Consider the following 22,242-nt stretch of genomic DNA (forward strand, 5'->3'; position numbering starts at 1 on the left):
CATTGTCCAGAAAGCTTCACTACATTTGCATCTGTAACCTCTTTTGCAACCTAAAAAATATTTATAATCCCCGTGTGTGTAATTCACCTGACTTTTAGCCAATTTGCCAGAGTGCGTAGGTGTCAATCTTCCAAAAAACATCATCATTATTGTGATCATTATCATCATTATGAAAATCACGTCCGGCAGCAACATACTCCATGTATTCAGACTGTTGTTTGTCTTAAACAAATCGTTCTTCAGAGCCGCAGCTGTGCTCGCTCATGCCAAATTTTTTTGGTGCACCGTTTTCAGTAGTTTTCGAGGGAACCGTTTGATGTGCAGCTACGCAATAGTTGATAAGTGGCCCGTCAGATGGCGCACCACCCGTCGAGGCCACGCGACACACACATGTACTCCTTCGTATACGCTGCCTCGCTGCATACGCGGGCACGCGCTAGTTAGAAAGGCGACCGTGAGAGGACCACGCCTATAGACGAGAACACACCTATCACAAAGCCAGGCGCTTTCGGTGGTATACCCTCGCTCCCAGAGACACCAAAATTTGTTTGCAACTGCCAAGGCGTGCCTCGCTAACATGGAATGCAGTGGTTCTGGGAGTTTAAAATGGGATAAAGCGCCTGTTCACGCAGCGCCTGTTTATACAATGTCATCTGGGTACCACTGCGCTGTCATGTGATGCGACAACAACCAGCGCAAGAGAAAGTGATTGCTGAGCACTGCCTGTGAAGTTAACAGCGCATCGCGGGAATTGTGCCGGTTCGGTTTTTTGCGATCGCCAGATTTCCATCCACAACGAAAAACGCCGAGCTCCACCGCCGTAGAATATAATCGCAATCAGCAGGGAAAACTACGAGCTCTTTGAAGTTTACGACTAAGTAAACTGATTGTGTTTATTCAAGCGTGACTCCAGCTGATTTACTTTAGAGCAGCGATTTGCGTGCGGTATGCCTGTAGTATGAGGCACAAAACTATTGCCGTACTCTTTCGCAGGCCACATGCCGATAATAGGATATACGTATTACGACTCACGCGTGGATGCACGCACCGCGCATGTTTAGTACAACCGTAATGGCCTGTTATCGCGATACGTGAACGGCGTGGAAAGCATGACTTTCGACCAGGTCTAACTGCGACATGGCTTGACTGTCACAAGGTTTGAATTTACACGCGCTTTGGGCCGGTGTCACTGTAGCATTTTATTATCATGTTATGACTGACCCTTTTGCACCACGCGTGTTTCGAGTGCCCGGCACGACTGGCAATTGAATCACATGCGGGGCATGAGCGTAAGTTGAAACCAGATTCCAACGCTACGTTCACGCCGGCTTACAATACACATTATGCCTTGCCACAGCCAAGGCACGCCGCAGTTCAACTGAGTCGAAAGCAACGCTTTCCGTTGTTCGCGTTTCTTTCAATAGCAATAGGATGTACCTGATGAAGATGCTTCCGTACTCTCCAATGCACGGGCTGCAGGCATTCCGGACTGTCGAGGAGGGTCTCCTCGACGTTTCACACGACATCAGCATAAACTTTCAGCGCAGGGACAGCGCGAAACATGCTTACAGCTGGATTCGAATATTGAAGTTTCGTGTTTGTTTTGCCGAGCGTCTGCTCGCCTAGCAGTTGAGGGTGTTGCTTCGCTGCGCTTGCAACAAACGGCGTTCAATATGGCAGCAAGCACTGAACTCGCTGTGTTCTAGTGTATACAGACCTCATGCTTCTGGTGCTCATCCTTTCTCATCACCGGGAGTTCAATGAGTGCACATCTCTACGCAGCTGTTCATCATGATCACCTTGGAAGCAAAGCCAGCGCCGAGGAGAGCTTGCGACACGGCTAAAGTGCGGACCCACCTCCAAGACTTCGCGTTGAGAGGTCGCAAGACCGAAAAAAGACGTCAGCGTCGGCAGCAATCGCAAGCCAGTATCGATCTTATGGTGGCAGCAGTGGAGAAGGCTCGCGAAGCCGAAGCGACGCGAGCTCCTCGACAAGCAGATCCTGAAGTGAGAGCTGGCGAAGCCGAAACGGCACGCACGCAAGAAAACTCCGAATCTGAGCGGGCGCGGGAGGCCGCGGAGCTGGCGCGCCAAGCATTGCCGCTGCTTCACAGCGAAACTCTCATTGAAAACATCACCCCATCTAAGGTGACGTACAACGAAAGGGCGCGCTAATCTTGGTTCTTAACTTCACTTTTGTAAGCGTTAGCTGACAAATGCACGTCACAGACAAGGCGCACTTCAGCGATTTTTTGACCATGTAAGAATAATGGTGCTTCTGTGTTCCTTAGACTCTCTTCTCACGCGCCCGATAACTGAAATGCTAAAAAAATTCGAAAAACCGAGAACCGCAATACCGAAACCGAACACCAACCGAGCGTGCTTCTACGTGTGACGTGAAGATTTGCCTGACGCTGCCGGAACCAGCCTGATTGCACAAAATGCCCGCCAGTTAGCACTACCTGTCCACTGCCGACCTATGAAAGTCTGTTTAGTGAAGAGCTTAGTAAAGGTGGTTATCTCTGTACGTCTCTGTTCGTCGGAGCTCCGCGGACAAAAAGCCAAGCGACTGAGAAACGTCTGCGTCTACATTTCCCGTGCACATTCTCCGTGGTGCATAATACGGCTGTTTCCACAAGTCGTGGTCTGCCTTCCGCCACATACTCATCACTGCAACGGTGTGCAGAGTTGATTTTCACGTGGTACTCAATGTCTTCTTGCTGTGCTGTGTCGTGCACGGTGTGCAGTGTTTTCTCTCTCGCCATGGGCTGAACTGGGCGTGCCTCTTCCACTTTTTGTGGGTTGAGAATGAGGCGGCGTTTCACCTTCCCCTTTCGAGGGTGGAGGTAAAGATGACAAACATAGACTGTCCTGGCCTTCATTGTCTTTTTTCTGCAGGGAATCTTGGGAAGGCCAGGGCATAAAGTGCGAGTGCCGAGGCGCTCCCGAAAAGCTCTCACAAACTCCCAGAAGCTACCATCATGCTTCCAACGAAAGCTTCTATGATGCTACCACCATCATGTAACACGCTACCTGTAGATATTGTAATTAAAAGTTACTGTTAACAACTCCCAGCTCCTCTCCTCGACATCTCCCCGAGACTCTGGCTGGCTCTGGTCCTCGGAGCAGAACCCCGGTTACATCACTACCACCACAGAAAAGAAAATGGCACGCTCAACCAAGGAAGCACTGGCCAAACCCACACAATCCATAGCAGACAAGCAGATTCTGCAATGGCGCCTAAGTTCGTCACTTTCGCCAGGCAAAACTCAACGTCACACACGCAATGTTGCATTAATTCTGGCAAGTGACGTGAGCGTTTCCAGACAAGCTATTAAATTCATTTCAAAAGAGTCTGCAAAACTCTCAAGCCTGCAATTTTGCACGAATGGCGCAAACGTGCAAATGAACGTACCCAGTGAATTTCATGGAGATCCACTAACCTTGGAAAATTGCCGGAGTTCGCCTTTAACGATCATTACATAAAGGCACTGGACCCATTGCATGCCGCCTTCAGTTATATTCGGTCCTGGTACATCATTCGCTTCTTGAGCTCTTCTTCCACAGGTCAGTTAAGATTAAGGTGTCCTCACTAAAGGCACAGACACTGCCCTAAATATGCTTGACTTTTTTAGCGCGCAAGAACAACATTGCCCGCCCCACCGCTGACTAAAGTCGACTAAGCTATTTTTTTTCTATTTCCTCGCATCTCACAGCGTATTTCACATACCGGCAACTCCACACCACCACATACACCTCTTTGCCATCAAGTGGTAGTATTGCTTTCAGAAACAAACAATATCAGACTAGCAACGATCAGTCTACAGTTGCCTACGAATCTAATTTCCTTGACCCCGTCTGTCGCCTACTATATTTGATATTCAGTTTCAGGAAAAGCTTTTTTAAAGAAATTGTAATCCATGCCTTATTTGTACAGCATTACAAAAGAATAATGCAACATATATTTCTTGGCGCGAAAGATTAATAGCAATTCTAAAGTATTTACATCTCTTGGGTTTGAAACTGTCAACAACGTTTTTGGATGTGCTTCCCCTTTAACCTAAGCCAGCCAGAAGGCTAACTTAGCTTAGCAACAATGTGGCTTGATTATGAATCAGACCATCTCTAGATTTAAGCATCGGAAATAGAATTGTTCCATAACACCATAAATACTACATGTGTCAGAATCAACAACGAAATGATAACATCTCAATGAGCCTCGCAGATATGTAGTTAGAATTACGCCGCACGTGAGATTTTACTAGTCATGCCTTAAGCTACCGGATTGCTTTGAAAGACTTCGTTCTCTGCAAGGCTTCCATACTCATGTGAACTGCTGGAAGAATATAAGGATGTTGAATAAATGGTGGTGCCGAGTTCCCTACGAAAAAATTAGGTTCCTATTTAATGCAGCTTCTTGTATTTATTGACACTGTAGCCATGATAACTTCACTCAAAATTGGCAAACGACAATTGTGGTTACAACACGGTGCCGTGGTAAGCGTCTTACTTACTTTCAGTCTGTCCCCATCCGGCCACTAAGAGGGACTTTCCTCCAACGTCAAGTTTTTCTTCGGGAAGGCACACTGGTTTTGTCTTTCTGTTGAACTGAAGATTCTTTTCGAGCTGCAAAATAGTATGTTTCGTAATGGTTTACCTGTAAACTGAAATGATACGTTCATAGATGCTAACGCCCACTTTCACCCGGACGGCCAGCGAGGCATAATATTTTGCGCTACAGGCATAACGCTGTTATCCCAATCGTTTGCGACAGAATATGTTAGAGTGTTGTAGTTTTAAACTTGCCATTTAGGGCGACTTGTGGATTGAGTACAAGTATTGTATGGTGTTGCGTGATGCTTCAAAGCTTTGCTGCTGCAACAATAATACCGTACATTAGGGCCAAGTGAAACGGAATATGTCTCATGCATTCTCATCAAGATCTCTGTTGATCTTCTGTCCCAGCTGCAACTTGTTGTTGGCTTAGTAGTTCTAATACCAGCCTCACACGAGCAGCGTTCTGATGGTGGTAAGCTTTGCATTAAAAAGCTAATCACATGAATATCCACAACCAATTGTGTAACGGTATCGGTTCCTTCCAGTACACACGGACGTGTTCAGTTTTATTTCCTTCGCAACCATCGTGTCATGTCTGCTCCCGCAATACCATGCTAAGGTCGAGCTCTGAAAGTTCAGCCGTAATACCATGCGGCTGAGCTTTCATGTAGGTTCAAAATCAAAGGAAGAAGTCTTCACTGCCGCTGCGATGAATTCTTGAACGTGGTTTTGTAGTGCGAAATATCAGATGCCCATAGCATTTTTTTTTTGTTAGTCCCACCAAGACTTCACTACGTTGCATGGCGACGGAACAAGAATAAATACGGAGACATTGCGGTACATCAGTGGACCCCAAGAATATGTCCCATGCTTTCAGCACACGTAATTAAACTTGTTTTTTATTGCTACACTAAGGAATCAAGTGACATGCTTTTTGCATTAGAATTAAACAAGCTCCATCGCGTATGTAGTTTATCAATAGCTCGTTCTAGATCGTTTAGCGTCAGTTTTCTTTCGTGTCGTGGCCCCCGCGACAGTTTGTGGTAGCACGCTGTCGGAAGCAATAGCGAATGCAGGCTACGCTAACAACTGAGGTACACAAGTGCGAGACGCGCGGACTTTGACCAAACGTCTTGATTTAGAGTGGCCACAATTCTTGTATATCTTTGCACAGCACTGCGCCTGATGTATGAAACGGACAAGAGGCACGGAAGAGTCAACCAAATACGCAACACTCCGCCTTGTAGGACCGAAAAACGAAGGATTTATTTTGTTTAGGGGCATCTTTTGCTTTGATGAAAACGTATATCTTTGTGAGGAGACTCTAAAGTTCGGGAAGGTGATCGTTTATATTTATGCTTCAAGGGCAGCTGTGTTTGCTTTAGGGGTGACGTTTATGTAGGCGTGCCGCAACAATGACCATATTATACAGTTTATGCATTTTTGATGCTGCTAAACAGAGATAGCCGCGAGGTTAGTGATCGCATAGCGTGATAACCTTACAAAGACTACCGTTCAATAGCGAAGTTAAAGCAGTCATGCCGATGATAACGACCTTGAAGATGAGGCTATGGAAATTAGCGTTAACTTTCAAATCAAGCACTTACTTTTAATAGAGCCACGTCATACAGCAACTCTCGTTGGTTCAAAAATCTTGGATGCACTTTCAGCCTTGTCGCTTTCACTCGGGTTCCCTGGTAAATCTTTGTGGAACTGACGTGCACATCGATACGATCGGGAAACCTGTCCCTGAAACAGAATAAAATGGATGGATGGATGAGCTTTATTAACATGTACCTTCAGTGATGGCATAGCTGACTCGGTAAAAACGCTCTGATGGTTACCCTTGTTACGCTTTGGTCAAGTCATCATGCCGTTCAAATGGGAACGTGCTATTACAAGCTCCAGACTCGAACAACTGTTATGGGAAATCTAACAGGGCCACGACGAAGCAGAGAGACTTGGTCTTGCTGTTCCGACGTGGAAGTGGCCCGCAACGTGCTAAGCTGTGTTCCGAAAGAGAATGACATGAAGCGATGAATCAATCGCAGAGGGAGCACTAGATGCACTTCGTTATTACAGTAGTGGCGCATGATTAGTGGCGCATGCTTCCTGCACCCTGGCTTGATGAATTGCAATCATATGCGCTTGCAGTATGAATCTTGCTGTTGACAGCAGGCCAACAGAGTCTATCGAGTGGAAGACATTAGCCCAGGAAGGGCGAGATCCTATAACGTTAGCTGACGCGATGCCTCATCATGATAGGATGAGGCATGAAGAGGCTTGCTCAGACGATGGTAGCGGGAGATGGCGACGAGAAAGGGCGTCAGCGTCTTGGTGTTTTTTTCTTCGAGATTTGTACACGACCCCAAGTGTGTATTCTTGTAGGCGAAGGACCCAGCGACCGAGGCGTCCGGACGAATTTTTATCGATGATAACCAGCACCACGCGTAGTGGTCGGTTATTCCGGTGAAATGGCGTCCGTAAAAATATGGGCGGCATTTCTGTATGGTCCAAACTACAGCCAGACATTCCTGTTAAATAATCGAGTAGTTTCGTTCGGGATCCGTGAGTGCGCGGCTGGCATATTAAATTAGTATTTCGCTGCCTGTTGTGTCGTTGTGTCCCGCTGTACGAAGACGGCACTGATGACATGGCTGCTAGCGCTGGTGTGCAGGCAGGTATATAAATGCTCGTCGAAGTGAAAGAGGGTGGGGTGAGATGTCAGCGTTGCCTTGAGGGTGTTCAAAGCGATGTCACAATCGGTTGTCCTAGAGAAAGCCGTTCCGGACGTCAGAACATTGTGTAGTGGTGATGCAGGGGAGGCGAAGCCACGAATGAAACAGCGAAAATAAGGGGCAAGGCCAAGAGAACTTCGTTTTTGCTTTGAATTTTCGGGCCGAGGGAAATATGTCACAGCCTTCACTTTGGCAGGATCTCGTCGAACGCCACATTTACTAATCGATGAGCTAATACTATATTCTTTTCGGGCGAAAAGGCGTTCTTTTTGTGTTAGGTTGCAGCCCAGCGTTAGAAAGAGACGTTAGAGTTGTGTCTGGCCGCTCAAGATGCTGCCGAAAAGTGAAAGAAACAACGAAGTTTTTATGCAGGTAACACAAACAGGTATTCCACTTAAGGCTTGTTTTATGTACAAAGTACATAAAGACAAATGAGAACGCCTACCAAGAAGCTTTTCAAAGGTAGCTTTGATGTCGTGAAGAACAAATATGGAGGCATTTGCATGACGGGTCAGCTTTATTGTCAAGTGCACCATCAAGGAAGAATTCAAGACAGAAAGAAAAGGCCGCCACACGTGCAACTACTCTTGTTTTTAAAACAACAATGACACATGCACTTATACCTACCATGCACCGCACACTCGCCTCACTTGCACGTCAAATTATACGTGACAAGAAGTCTAAAACGACCTGATGGAAAAAATTCAAGGAAATCAATTTATATCCTTGTGTGTCTTCACATGAAGCTATTTGATACTTCATTCGTGCGTTATTTTATTTATATAGCACTGTGACGTGCATCTTGCGTCGTTTAGTTCATTTGGTTGCAGTTTGTTGTTATTTCTTTATGCAGTTACTTCTTGACTTGTCATTTGTTGAAAGAACTGCGCACTTTCGCACTGTGTGCTCCAATTCCGTATGATAATTAATGTCGGTACTTTTTTGCGTGTGCCTGAGCCCCTCCCCTTTTTTATAACTTTCCTCTTCTCTTTTCTTCTTTATTCCCCTATTTCCTCTTTGCCTCTCCTTCCCGAAGGAGCAGGCTGGCTTTGTGCCTCTATAGGTGGCAGTCCTCAGCCTGTTTCCTCTTTATTTTCTCTGTCTTCATGTTCATCATGTACTAAAGCCTAATAAATAAATAATAAATACTTTGTAAAACGTATGTTGGCGTTTCCAAGAATCCACTCACGCTATAGCATTCGTCTGCTCAAGAAAATGATGCTTGCTAAATAGAGAATTGCTCAAATGACTTACGTTACAAGCAAACAATGTCCCGCTGTCAAAATAACGTTTCTTGTAATGATGCTTCCTCCGCACAAATACGTCTCCGAGCCATAAATCACGCTGAGTTGCACCTGCAGAAAAAGACCACGATGTGGTTCACGTAAAGACACAAAAAGGCGAAGCTCTTTGTAACGTACCACTACTTTTGGGCTGCCAGTACGACAGCTGCCTCTGCTGCAGCGGGGTGCATAAAGCTTACTCTCATAACGGCGGAGCATAGAAAACTCCATCGCCTAAAACTATATTTCTTAGTTATTTATGACGCGAATGGGCGCACAGAATCGGAAGTAATTCTGAGTGGAAGCAATACTCGCTCTGCACTGATAGCCACGTGCCAAATCATTGAGTTTTGTTACCTGATCATTACTGCAACTCATCAGTTTTAAATGCAAAGCATTTTTATCAAACTTCGGCGACATTGAGCGTATCCATCTATCAATCAATCTATCTATCTAGCCACTTACATTTCGATGCTCTCTTGGTCACCCCCTTAACTTGGCGTCAATCGAAATTAGCATTGCAGGGTAAGATGGTTTTACAAATATGAAGCGCTGGTGAAGACATTAATAATGCCACAATCCCATTGCTTACGTCGTCTAACACTTCCCGCCAGACACATACCCACGGGCGGCAACATGTCGGAGGTGTGAGGGCATGCTCCACAGGTGTTTGACACTTAGTATCTACCGAGAAAAGGCGAGAACACTGAGGGGCAATTTTAACGGGCGAGCGTTAAGAAGTTGGCGACATCGGTAGCGTTGAACCAACAAAGGCAAAGAATAAATGTCAGGATGTCAGCTGGAATAAAACTCGAGCATTCTACGTTGCAATGAAGCATTTTACTACGGAGCTACACCGGAGTCGGAACTACTTTTCAAGCAGGCGACAATCTTGTGAAACCTCAACACGGTTTTCAGTGCTGCGTACCCTATTTTATGAACATTACACGTGTACTTCTTTGATACAGCCTTCCCATAAGGTTGACGTCATTTGTGGTTAGTCGTCATGCGCTGAAGTTTATTTATGTAGTAGTGTCCAGGGCCAGCATCTTCGCGAGCATCTTCGCTTCATATCAGCTTCTGGTGTTACTAACACGCAAGTTCTTGTTGGCATCGTTGCTAAAGTGCAAACAACAGGTAACATGAACATCTGCACTTTTTAACACATTTCTGTTCATGAAACATTTCTACATATATTCAGCGGCATTTCATGACGTGTCAATCAAGAAAAAATTGCAACACGGTCATCTTCCCTCTGCATGCTTCGCATAACATCGATTTCCAGGTACGTGGATCTGTAATTTTTTTCACACAAGCAGGGTCGTTGGCGGCCATGCTTAATGTTACAACATGGTCGACTACATGCGTCATTCGCTGAGTTTATTTGAAGAAGTTTAAAACAATGAAAAAAAGGGTCCCAGACATCTGGCTCAGCAGTGGTTAAACGAGCAACAGGTCAGTCGTTTGAAAACACGTAAACGAGGTGCTTGTGAAAATGCCCCTGCCTGAAAAAAAAACTCATTCTTGATGCCGACAATAGCACAGGAAGGTAAAAAACACACACGCAAAAAAAAGATAAGGAAGGCTATTGAGCCGCAAACAAAAACAAGCAGTAACCTGCTTAGTGAAGCTTACTCTTAGGCTGAATGGTATACATGCTTAGTGAAATGCCAGTCGTACGATCGAAGAATTCAAGACAGGAAAAAAAGGCCGCCACACTCGCAACTACATTTCTTCCTGGAACAGCCATGACACATGTAGTTGGACCATCCATGCACGCGCCCTCATCTCACATGCACGTCAAAATACACGTGATAAAAAGTCTAAAAATGGCGTGATGGAAAAAAAAGTTCGAAAAAAAACTAACTTTATCCACACACAAAATAAACGACGCTTCACTTTCACAGCCCTCTCTCTCTCTCTCTTTCTGTTTCGCTCCTTACATAATACGGTTCTATAATTTCACGTTCAATAGTATCATTACTATTTCAGAAAACAAGCACACTGAACCACCCAAACTCACACTTCAAGGAACCGCAAGCCATATCCAAATGTGCTCAAGGCTTCTTATTTCGTGGGCGGAAAGCTTCTGCTGTCTGCTTGGTTCATTAAACAGAGGCCTGTTTGTTGGTGGAAATCGTACCGAAGCTAAGTTGAACCTCGCACAACCCGCGAAAGAAACAGGCGACATACAGTCTCGCTGCCTCGTCCCACATTGGAACCGTCTCCACGCAGACGAAATTAATCGGCGTAGGCTAGCCAACTAGTGGGGGGCCGAAAATACATAAGATGCGATGTAGTTGTTAGCCACTTTCTTAAATTTGTAAGTAACTTTGTGCACATATGACATAACTATGAGCATTTTACACCCTCTGCTGGTTTCTTCTCCATGCCTTCACTTTTTGAAATTGAGTTTCTGAAACTGGGGCATTGACGTAATTAGGGTAGACAGCTGCACACAACTGTGCTGCTTGACTGTTCAACCAGTCTAGCATTTTATAAGGACAAGACTTCACTAGTTGTTCTTCAATGTGAACTGAAGCGACTGCCTTCTTGACAGTTTTAGAATTCGAAGCATCAAATAGTAAATGCACCTAGTTCAACGCTGACAGCCCAACGTATGTGCGTCTTCGAAAAAATGAGAATTGGCTCTGAACGTTGCACATCACTGTCAGCAGCAAGCTTATGCGTGAAAGAAAGTCATTTGGTGTGTTGCGAAAAAGAGCTAAGACCTTATACACATTATGTAGTGGTTTAATAAATAGTTTGATAAAAAGGGACAAAAAAGTCGTCAGCATTCCAAGAAGTTCCTATCACATACATCGTCAATAACTAAAGCCCCTCCTTCGCAAAAATTCGCTCAAAACTTGTTACAGAAAACAGTTGCCACGCATGAACCTATGCAGATATTTTTAGCTAAATGTCATACTAATTATCATTGTGCATAAATTTTGTGTACAACAAAAATAAATTGACGTCATAAAGTTTTAAGGAAAATGTTGGCGTGTTCTAGAAGGTGAGAACTCCATTCTGCTCAACCCAGTTTCTAACTACTAAAAAGAGCTCTTCTTTCGCCAGGAAGTAAAATGAATCTTCACCGTGAGGAGAGAACGCATTGCAACCATTCAAAAGACTTGAACTGCCTAACATCAGTGACAGTGAAATGGCTCGGGTTATTGATGATGCCATGGTCAATTTTTTTAGGCATGTGTTATGTTTAGGTCACTTCGCAGACAAGTTTTGTGCGTAATCTTGCCCGCTTCTCTATCGTTGTACCTGCGGTGAGTGCCATATTCACCCTACTTCTGAAACACGCACCTGTTTATGGTTTGTTGGGCTGGCTGTCCTCCTCAATTTTCAGTGAACAAATGGTGAATATATATCCAGTGGGAGTTACGCGATTTATGTGGAACACGTTCCGTGCGGGATGATGACAGTTTTCTGGCAGGCAACACATGAATATTGAGGGCTGGCTTATGAATCTTTGTTGTTAGTAACTGTCTGAACGTCTTTGGTGCTGATATAGCACTTTTGTAATTGTATAAATAACTAAGTATCCCACTTTGATTATCAGTGCATGTATGCACTTATGTACACATTCTTTCACTGGCCATGCCGCCCGGTGCCTTGGGCGCACTGTTGTGTTTTTGTGATCAGTGTACTAAGGCTGCTCCGGAGGACAGGTGTCTGTCAGGGTAGTCACAATCTGTTTTCAAAATGTATGCACAGACGGTGCAGCTTTTTCGGTCATGAGCAGACTGCTGCCAATATCGAGCACCTTTCACGTATCCAGTGCATGCATTCTCGGCCTCACCAGAGTTCCCTTGTTCACTTCAGAGGCGACAAGGCGCTTCTCAAAGGCCTAGGGGCAAGGAACAGTGGAGCTGTATATATGCGCGCACGCTTTGTAAATGTAGGCAAGGCTTTTCGTATGCCCGAGGAAAAAGGCACAAGTTGTGAGTGACAGGAGAAATAGCGGCGAAAGTGCTTCGCGGTTTCGACATTCTTCACTGCGGGAAGCTGGCATCACTTTTTCTGCATTAATGTGGGGCATGCCCATGTTTAAATCCTTATCAGCCATGTAAAAAAATTGTTTGCGTAAGAACGACTCAATGCACATATTTTACTTACAATCCACGGTACGCTCTCCTTGGCGATGGGTTTCCCCATGTAAACCCTTCCTATCGGTTCTGATTCTCCACAGCCTGCGAAAAAAATATGCAGACCATTACATTAGCAATGAAATTACAAAACCAATGTCACTGTTGTCCTTGAAATGCACTCTCGTGACGCAACGCAGCCTGCAGTCAGACGCACTAACATCTGGAAGGCACAGTACACCAGCACGCAAGGACGCTCCAAACAGTTTCTGTTCGCCGAGTTTCGAGAAGTTTCATCGCCAAGTGCAACAAGGCCGCCTAGTAGACTGAAAAGTCTTTCTTTTCTTAAGGCACTTCATCCGCTATGAGGTGACAGCCTGAAACAGCTCACCAAACGCAAACTTCTATTATTGGTGGCGTGAATATGTATGGTGGAACACATGACCGCAAGGTAACGTCACCACATGACGTCATGTGAAGTCACGCAACCAAGCCACCATATGGTGACTTCATTGCATATGGTGACTTCATGGAAATCATCATGTCAGGCAGTGCAAAACTGTGTTATTTGCATAAAGCTTTCAGAGGAAATTGAGAGTGATTACTTTAATGCGATGAGAAGAAACATAAGTAGGATTTGTCCTCGGAGTCTTCCATTTGTCTTAAGAGAACACGTACAGGGCTTTGTGGGTGTTTGACTTGTCGTAAAGGAATATTGGAATCGAGTGAGTGTGCCAGCGCCCAACCTTATTTTGAAGGAGCCTTTCGTGACTTGGACATCGGCGACGGCGTTGAACGCGAAAAACCCGGTGCCAGAAATTGGAAGAAGTCTCATTGTATGTCTCTCAATAATTGTTGCTCTCTGTATGATCGGCTTCTAGGTGATCAGCTGTTTCTGATGCACCTATGTGATCTATTTAAACGACTTATCATTGACCATCACCACATCTTAATATCTCCAGTGGCGAATCATGACGCGCTCTGTGAAACGCCTCAAAATCATATGGCATAACTTCAAGGCCCTCGGTATTATAAAAAAGTAAAATGAAGGAATGTGCTCTTTTGTCAGATTTTCAGTCATTAGAGCTATTAAATGTTTCACTGATTATGAACTTATTCTGCCAGTCAGCTTCATTGCTTGCATAAAAAGAAACAACTATTAGGTCCAAAATGCACGCAGAGTTATGTTTCTCGGTTGTATGTTTCTCAAGCAGAGAAAAAATACTTTTCTCGTTTGTTCTGCCATACCACACGTCGAACAATAGTAGTGTTTCCAGGAGACCGTTCCTCTTCAGCATTACGCAGCATAATGAAATCAAATCTACACCATTAGTCTACCTGAGAAGCCCACACAAATGTTCACACTGATTATCAGGTGCCTAGAAGAAACACGTGGCATGTGACGCGCTTTCGAATTTGGCCTAAAGAATTGTGAACACCACGAACGGAGGCGCCATTCTCTCCCGGGAAAAATAAACATTAATCGGTGCAGTCTGTCAGTAACTTAAGTGTTTGGGGCGAATCGCACATACCATGACCAGTGTGATAATGAGAGCATCGAGGTTACCGCAACAGGACGTGACGAACAGCTGTACGTAATGTATGTAAATGTTGCTATGCCTCGCCACCAGAGGGTACTCATCGCGATATTTTGCAGCGTGTATTTTAGAAAGTGTGTCTAGATTGGGGTACGCGTTCGTCTGAAAGCGGCGCCAGTCTGTAAAGTGTGTTCTGTGCCGTTTTGCGTGAAGTGGTGCCATAGTGCGTCATTCTCTTTTGGGGATAAACGCATGGCCATTAATGCCAATCGCAAATGATGGCTCATGCTGCTAGGTGCGTAAATGATGGTCCTGTTGCTGTGCCATAGAGGAAAGAAATAGGAAGGCGTATTGCGCAATGAGACTGAAGCAAAAGAAGAAAAAAAAGGAAGTAAGAAGACTAGAGAAGTACCTGTAATGAGCACACAGAGGCCAAGATTTTCTTGGTTTTATTTCTTCTTTGTAGGAAGCGCAGCAACTACTACACGGTAGACACAACAGAAGCGCTTATTGATTCATACCAACTGGCCTGATACAATTGTTTATTGAACTTCATTTCTTATAACAGCGCGAAGGTTCCAGAAATTTTCCGCTTTTCGCTGAGTCAAATTGCGATACAGAGGCTTCTACGTTATTTGAATGATATTATTTTCTATACCAGATGCGCTCTAGTGCAAATATATAATGTCACGTTTGTTTTATCAGCACTCCAGAAGATGGCCTCACATCGCGCAGTTCATGTCGATGCTTCAAAACATGAGTGTCTTCATAACGGGCGTGTCCCACGAATGTGACAATATATCTTGTGGATTCCCGTAACACGACTCCAAGGTGAAAGCCTTCATCTATTAGGTTCAAGTCACCTTAAGACCGCACACAGCTCCTCCTTCCATAAACTGCCACCTAGCGTTTTAAGCAGATGTAGAAACCATAGTATTTGTCTATAGCAATACTGTGCTCAAGAGGTTCCTAACTGGAACAAAATAAATCAATGGCTGCATCAGGGGAGAAACGCCGACATTTACCCAGCGATCAGCGCATATGACTGAACAAAGGGTTAACAAGAAGAACCTAGAAGGCCGTCAACCAAAACAATTTGAAGGTTATGATCCACAATGTGACGCACACGGCTTCGCCTCAGGACCTGCATTCATTTCGTGAATATGCTTAGCTCCTTCTTCTTAGTCATTGATTCTCAATTCCCATCCTCGGAAAGTTATCTGCACCTACCACAGCTTTTCACAGCCTCAAGGACTCAAAGAATAGCTACGCTCTCGGCACTAGCTTCTTTTTGCAATGCCTCCAATAGCGGTTCACTTTTATTTTCTTGATGTTCTTCCTCTTTAGCTTCTTCTCCACCAGGTCTGTTGTCATCAAGCTATGTGCAACTTTGCACAACCTGCAGGAGTACTTGTTCTTTCTCCAGTCGGTGCTTGCTGAAAATCATAACGGAGCGTGTAAAGACACAACAAACCCACAGAATCGTACTCCACAGCAACTTTAATGGAAAGTTGATTACTCACAGTTTTTCACCAACAAATATGATAACAAGTGCGTTAGTTTTCTTGCTTGTCTTCGGAAATACAATTTTTTTTTCAATCGTACTGTTGATGTGTATTTTTTGCCTGGCACTTCCCTGTAGCCTGCCGGATGTAACCCTCGGGCCTGCACGGTCGGAACTTAGAATGTAAGTCACCAACTTTCCAATGAAATTGTTAGTAGCCCTTATGGTGTGTGGTCTGTGTGTCCATTCTCTTTCCGCGCTAAATTATTATTTAGTGTGCAGGCTGTGCTTGTTTTAAGGGTGACTTAAGGAGACCTTAAGATCTAGACTTGTTCGCCTGCCGTCTAGTCGTCAAATTAAGGGTTTGTCGTAGTGTCACGTCGTCGTAATGGTCCCTCACAAACGGGTATACGCTAAGAAAATTTGACAAATACCACGACTCGCCACCGGTGTTTTTGTTGTGGTCTTGAGCAAAGACAGGTCGTGAGCAAAGGCGTTACCATCAAAGTTTCTGGTGTGGTTTAGGCCAGCGGGCACCACATGGCTCACCACCTCTCTAGGTTTCCCGTTAGGGGAGCCGAAACATCATGCCCTACAAACACTTTCAGTGGTTGCTGCAGCGAAAGCTGTTATGCGATCACAACGCGGATCACGCGCGGTTGTGGACCACCGCCACCGCCTGTGTCCGTAACCACATCTCGCGAAATTAGAAAAACAATTTAGCACCAACGACACAGTGGGGCTACAACCCCGGTCCGTTCAGTGCCAGCCCAGTATTCGACCACTGAGTCACATCGGTGCTTGAGACTTGTTGGCGAACTTGCCTTAGACAAGATTGATGTCGGGACAGCAATCGCGTTAATACGACATAAAAAGCGTTTAAAACAGCGAAAGAAGAACCAGTCGTCGCCCAGTGCGAATAGCGTAGCAAGTGGGTTGTGCAACGCTCCAACTTATTACAAAAGCGTGTTCGTGTTCGCTATAAACTGTGGCCCATATCGACTTAAGCCATATTTCTTCATCGTCGTCAGCCACTGCATGAAGCATTCGTACAAAATTCTATGCAAGTGTTTAGCGCATGCCACACTTCTTAGAGAGGGGACAAAAAATAGCAGAGTGAATGCAGGCCTGCTACCCCGAAAAATTCATTATTATTGCCTTGGTGGGTATCAAGCAAGTTTGTTTGCTGCAGTTACAAAATGGGTGTTTTGAAAGGCCCTGAAAGGCTGCTCTTCTAAATTTCGCTGTGACTGTGCTGCACCTTTCGTGCAGGCCTGGCGTTTTTTTTTTTCATCACTCACGTTGACAGCGAAGCTGCGAGACACCGAAAGTCAATAATCGTGCTCATTCAAAATTCTAAGGATTCCACTCTAATATTATGCCGTCCTGTGGCAAGGCGACATCGTTGTGCGACTCTCTCTGCGACCCCGTTCTCCCCCTAAAAACGTTTAAATATGACAGCGAATAAAAAAAACCCTTTCGTAGAAAAGAAGGTTGAAACGTCCCGTGCTTGACCCTCACTCAGACTCTGAAATTTTTATTTTTTATTTTATTTGCATTTTTCTTGATTTTTTGTCATGCACATGACGATTTTTCACTCTCAACCCCTGATGCCCCCGCTGACAGTGGAATTTCTGCGAAACGAGCTCTTCAAAGAAATTGCGTTAGAACTTCTTTCTATACATACAAATGAAGGAACGAACTGTGGAATGGGATAGAAAACGTAAGTGGACATGATGTATGGAGTAAAGCGTCTGGAGCTCAGTTACCAAGAATCTGAGTCTGACTCGCTGTGGAAGCCTGTTTTCAGGAGGTGAAATGCCAGAGGTCATGTGCTTACTTGTAGCTTTGTGTTAAAGAATTCCAAATGGTCAAAATTTTCGGAGCCCTTCACTACAACAGTCCCTAGCACGCGTTTGGTACGTGCCACTGTCGAACCCCTGGGCCAAGGACTAATGAAGCTTTTATTTTTAGGGGTGAAGCTCCTTGAGGTGTGGGTCTGTACATCCTCCGGTGTATGTAGTAGTAGTAGGTAGCCACCGGTGGCACATACCTGCTCTGGAGTACGCATGTGCCACAGGAGATGCGAGACGGGAGATGGTGGTTCGTGGAGTGTGCACTAGATGGACGCGTGGACGGACACACAGGCGGATGCACAGACAGACTAGCAGACGGACGAATGGATGGACGGATGCTCGGATGTGCGAACGAATGGACGCACGAACAGATGGACTCACCGACAGTCACACTAACACATGGATGGATGTATGGATGGACGCACAGATGGTCCTGCGGACAGACAGAGGCACGGACGGGCTGATGAACGCTTCACCCCTCTCATCATCATTCACTCTGTAGATATGCTGTGATTTTTTTCTGTGTGTATTTTTTTTGCAGACGGGCGATTTTTTTCAACCTTGTGGTATCATTATACTATTTTAGAGATTTTCTAGCTTTCCCTTTAATATTCAAGGCCGGCGAGCTCATTGCAAAGAAGCCGTCCACTTTTACTATGAACCAAGCCTGCTAATTAAGTAAAAAAATGACACTTACCACGGGGGTTAATCTTGTTGTCGATTCTCTAAAATGAAAAATAAGTGCATACTTAATAATATGGTTTGTTACGCATACAAACACGCACACGCACGCACACACACACACACACCCACATACACACAAACACACACACGCGCGTGCAAACAAACGCAAACAAACGCGCGCTCACGCAAGTGCGACACATCTATAGTAATGCAGTGACTGTGCAGTGTGGCCAAATTCTTTTGCTAAAACGGCGCTCTGCTGTATAGTCGAGACACGTTTTTCACAATGTCTCTCAGATGGGTCACAAACAGACACATACACACTCGCGCGCGCATGAACGGTACATACAGGTTCTTGATCTAAAGCAAAACCCGCACGGTCTCCAAGATACACTCCGCAAGCTCGCCATCTCGGAAGCCATTAAGGGTTTCACCATGCTTCACAGATCGCAGCACATTAGAGCGTTCGCTGTTTGCTTTATCAGCCCTTCTGGAAAAGCAAGACATGTGTTCTGTTAGATCGTCATAGTTGTTCACATTTAGAGCTGTTTGAAAGTTCCTGTGTGTTTTTAGCGACGATGGCGGCGCCATACCGGCCTTTCCTGACGTAGTTTGATGGCCTCCCAAATGCGCCTAAAAATCGCCAAGCAAGCTCGTTTTCGTCGTGACAACTTTTGAACAAACTGCGTTAAAGAGACTCCATCCACTGGATGGCATTTATGTAGTGTTTTTTTTTTTCGAAGCAACGGCAAGTTACATAGTGGCTTTGTGGTCACTTGCATGTCACACTAACGGCCCGGATTCAACCCTAAATGGGATCGAAAACTTTATTTTTTATTTTATTTGCTTACTTCTCAATTTTTTACTCACGAACAATTTTTCGCTCACAACCAACGATACCGACGCCGACGGCGGAATTCTTGTGACACAAGCTCTCCAACACTATCGCGTTAATAAACTACGCGTCATGTCAAACATTGCGTAACTCTATGTTAACATCAATCTAAGGAAAATATATATCAAGATAGGATCGTATAACATACAACATCCATACATGCATGCGTACATACATGCACATACATACATTTCATGTCTTGATAGACGAAACTAGAAGAGGCAAAAGGACCTCCCCAAAAAAATCGCTGGCTCCACTCATTTGTACGGTAAAGGGGTTTATCTGAAGCACATTTTCCTAAAACATAACTGCAAAGTCTTAGCTCAAATCAAATGAATATTCTGCCAATTCTTGGGGAACTCGGTACGCCCGTTCACGCAGTCGATACAGCGTGCCTTGCGTAAAGCCAAACCTCTCAGTTGCGGTATGTCGCACTGAGCTCGAGGAGGCTTTGCATTTCGGTGGCGATGAAATGGAGAAGGACCCTTATATTTATGGCAAAATCCATTCGTAAAGCGGGAGCAAGTTTTTTTGCTCTGCGACAGAGAATCTGCATGCTGCTGGTAGATTCAGAGCAAGTCCGTGTGTTCCACTGGCAGATTAGGACCAACCCACTCCATGACGGAGCGTTCCGTGTGCTTCGATTTGCAGAGACGGATTATACCGAAACTCTGAGAATGCGTTGCCATCATTTCCGGTACACTCGGGCAGCGCTGTTGTCTCGAGTGGCCTTGAGCGTTTTTTTTTTCATTTTTCAGGCAGTGCCTTTGACATTTGTTTACATTTTTAGGATAGCATTGTTGATGCTGGTGCACGTGCCTTAGCTGGTTTGCTTCTCGCTTTGAGCGACAGCTAGAGCACAAGCTCTGCTTGCAGTAGCAGCACTAAGCAAGACGAGCCGTACGTGTTTTACCGCCGTGTGCACTATAGCCGAAAATAATCGGCTATGTCATGGAAGTTTCCAGTACTGGTTCAGTCACGTTGTGCAAACAAGTTCCGGCGTGAACTCAGGCGGGGCATTCACGTGTTTCACACACAGATATGGCTTGGCGCAATGCGAGTGCTCGCTCCAGGATTTCGGCGACCGCTCCGGATCTACCAGTGGAATTCACCATTAGATTGTGGCGCACGCCCGAGAGCTACTTTTTTCTACAGTGTCGCATGTTTCGTTGCGTGTTTTAGGTGACGGAGAGAGAAAACATTTATTGTGGAAAGCTTCCGAGTGAAGGTGGGAGTCTATCCTGGACTGCCCGAGTGGCTCGAGCACCGAGTTGACGCTGGTCGATTAGGCCAGGCTGAGAGATCGCAGCCTCCCATGCTTCGCCGATGTGGTTTGAGTCCGCATCTGTTGCTGCTGCTTGTAACCTTAGGACGCTCACTTTGCACTGCAGTAGGATGTGCTCCAGAATGTCTGCCATCTTTGCAGTGAGGGCAAATGAAGCAATGCAACGTTGGCCTCATATGGTCAAATAGTACGCCATAGGTTGACGCATCACTTTGAAGGCACATGTTTTCAGCGCCTTCATCGTTTGTGAGTTTTCAATGTGGCGGAAGATATGACCTATGTTCGGGCCGATAATGTTGCAGCAATGCATGATACGTTAGCTGTACGGGTTCTCTCGCGTTTGCTGGTGTTGTTTATTAACAGGTGCCTTGAACATCCTGTGGGCATGCCCTGTTGACGCATTTGAAGTCCGCGGAGTGTGCGGCTTCATTTCCCTAAAGACCTTCGTGACCCGGAACCCGCACGATCCATGTGTAGGAAGGAGGATTGCCCATGCATTTTAGCACCTTAACCGTCACTGTCGAGACCCTGCCTATGAGGTAGTTCCGTGCCACTGTTTGTGAGTCGGTGAAAACCAGGAAAGGATCCTCGCTTCTCTGAGTAGCGAGTGCTATGAAATGCTCTTCAACGGCGTCTGCATGTTTGGCGACGATGGTCATCGATGCCAGTGCGCTGCCCTTCTATTCTGTGATGTTAATCACGAAGGCGTTACGTCCTGGATTATTTCTGCGTATACCTATGGCACCTGTGGACCATTTCGATGGTTATTCCTGATCATTTCAACCCTGGCGAGCCGCTGGGCTCGGTTATGTTGAGGATGCATGTTGCGTGGAATCTGCTGAACTTCAAGACATTCTTAGAGCTGCGATGGTATTTTGCCTTCTTGTTCTTCGTCGGGTTCTAGGGTGGCTACGGACCCGGCGCGTTGAAAGATAGCTCGCCTCGTGAGAGCTTAAGTCTCTCGGCCTGGTTGATGAGGTGTTCTTCAGCAAGTTCATCTAACGTAATGCGAAGACCCATTCGAATCAATCGCTCAGTGTAAGCGGCTGGGGGCAGCGCTAGGGCTAGCTTTGTAGCTTCTCGTATCAGCAGATTTAGTTGTGATTATCTGCTGTCTTCGGGTTAGAGATAGTGAGTGTGAAGGAGGGCTTGTACCATATTTAAGGTGTCGTACTCTTTGAAGCCACTGCGGCGGCTAGCCATCGTTCAGATTAGGCTAGTGAGCTGTGCCGTGGTGTTCTGCAGCTGATGTAGTGCAGCGGAGGGAGACCCATGTATATCAATATGTCATCCAAGGAATCCAAGTGAGTCAACTTGTGGTATTTGGACTCTTTGTAGAAAGACTTGTGTATCCGGTGCGTCGTAGCTTGGTGGTCTGCCCCAGGTGGATTGCGCAAGCACTAACAGTTCTAACTTTCCCAGAGCAAGCACTATGCAGGCCACAGGTCTCATGGCATTGTTCATTGATGTTAACCGCCTCCTGGAGGCGGTCCACGTGTTCACCCGTGCTTGCACCTCTTGTCCACATAGTAATATTATCGGCGTATAACGCGTGATGAACCCCAAAGACAACGTACGAAAGACGTGAAAGCATGAGAAGCGTCACGTTGAAAAGCAGTGATCAGGTCCCTGAGTCCCCACGTGCCCTCGTCAGGAAGTTGAAGAAGGTCGCTCCGGATATTGGCGATTCCTACCATGGCCATGCAGTTGGTTAGGAGAGCCAGCATGTAGGCGTATGTTTTAGCACCGCAGCCGATATCTACAAGGTTGCACAGCATGGCTTCATGGCTGACAATACAAAT

The 22,242-nt window shown here is 45.6% G+C and overlaps 1 protein-coding gene and 1 long non-coding RNA gene across 3 annotated transcripts in view; one reads left to right on the forward strand and one right to left on the reverse strand.

The window, feature by feature from the left end:
- LOC142769008 (uncharacterized) overlaps window positions 1–22,242 on the forward strand; it is a 346,562-nt gene that overhangs the window by 44,778 nt on the left and 279,542 nt on the right. The window lies entirely within an intron of this gene.
- Window positions 1–22,242, reverse strand: part of LOC119164446 (trypsin 5G1) — a 34,735-nt gene that overhangs the window by 8,480 nt on the left and 4,013 nt on the right. The window contains exons 2-6 of the mRNA XM_037416635.2: window positions 18,274–18,301; window positions 12,710–12,783; window positions 8,550–8,650; window positions 6,165–6,306; window positions 4,515–4,626 (exon numbers count right to left, since the gene is read on the reverse strand). Of these exons, the coding sequence (XP_037272532.2) occupies window positions 4,515–4,626; window positions 6,165–6,306; window positions 8,550–8,650; window positions 12,710–12,783; window positions 18,274–18,301 (457 nt within the window). The remainder of the gene's footprint in view (window positions 1–4,514; window positions 4,627–6,164; window positions 6,307–8,549; window positions 8,651–12,709; window positions 12,784–18,273; window positions 18,302–22,242) is intronic.

This window comes from Rhipicephalus microplus, chromosome 8, assembly GCF_043290135.1.
Source record: "Rhipicephalus microplus isolate Deutch F79 chromosome 8, USDA_Rmic, whole genome shotgun sequence".
Classification (NCBI taxonomy): domain Eukaryota; kingdom Metazoa; phylum Arthropoda; class Arachnida; order Ixodida; family Ixodidae; genus Rhipicephalus; species Rhipicephalus microplus.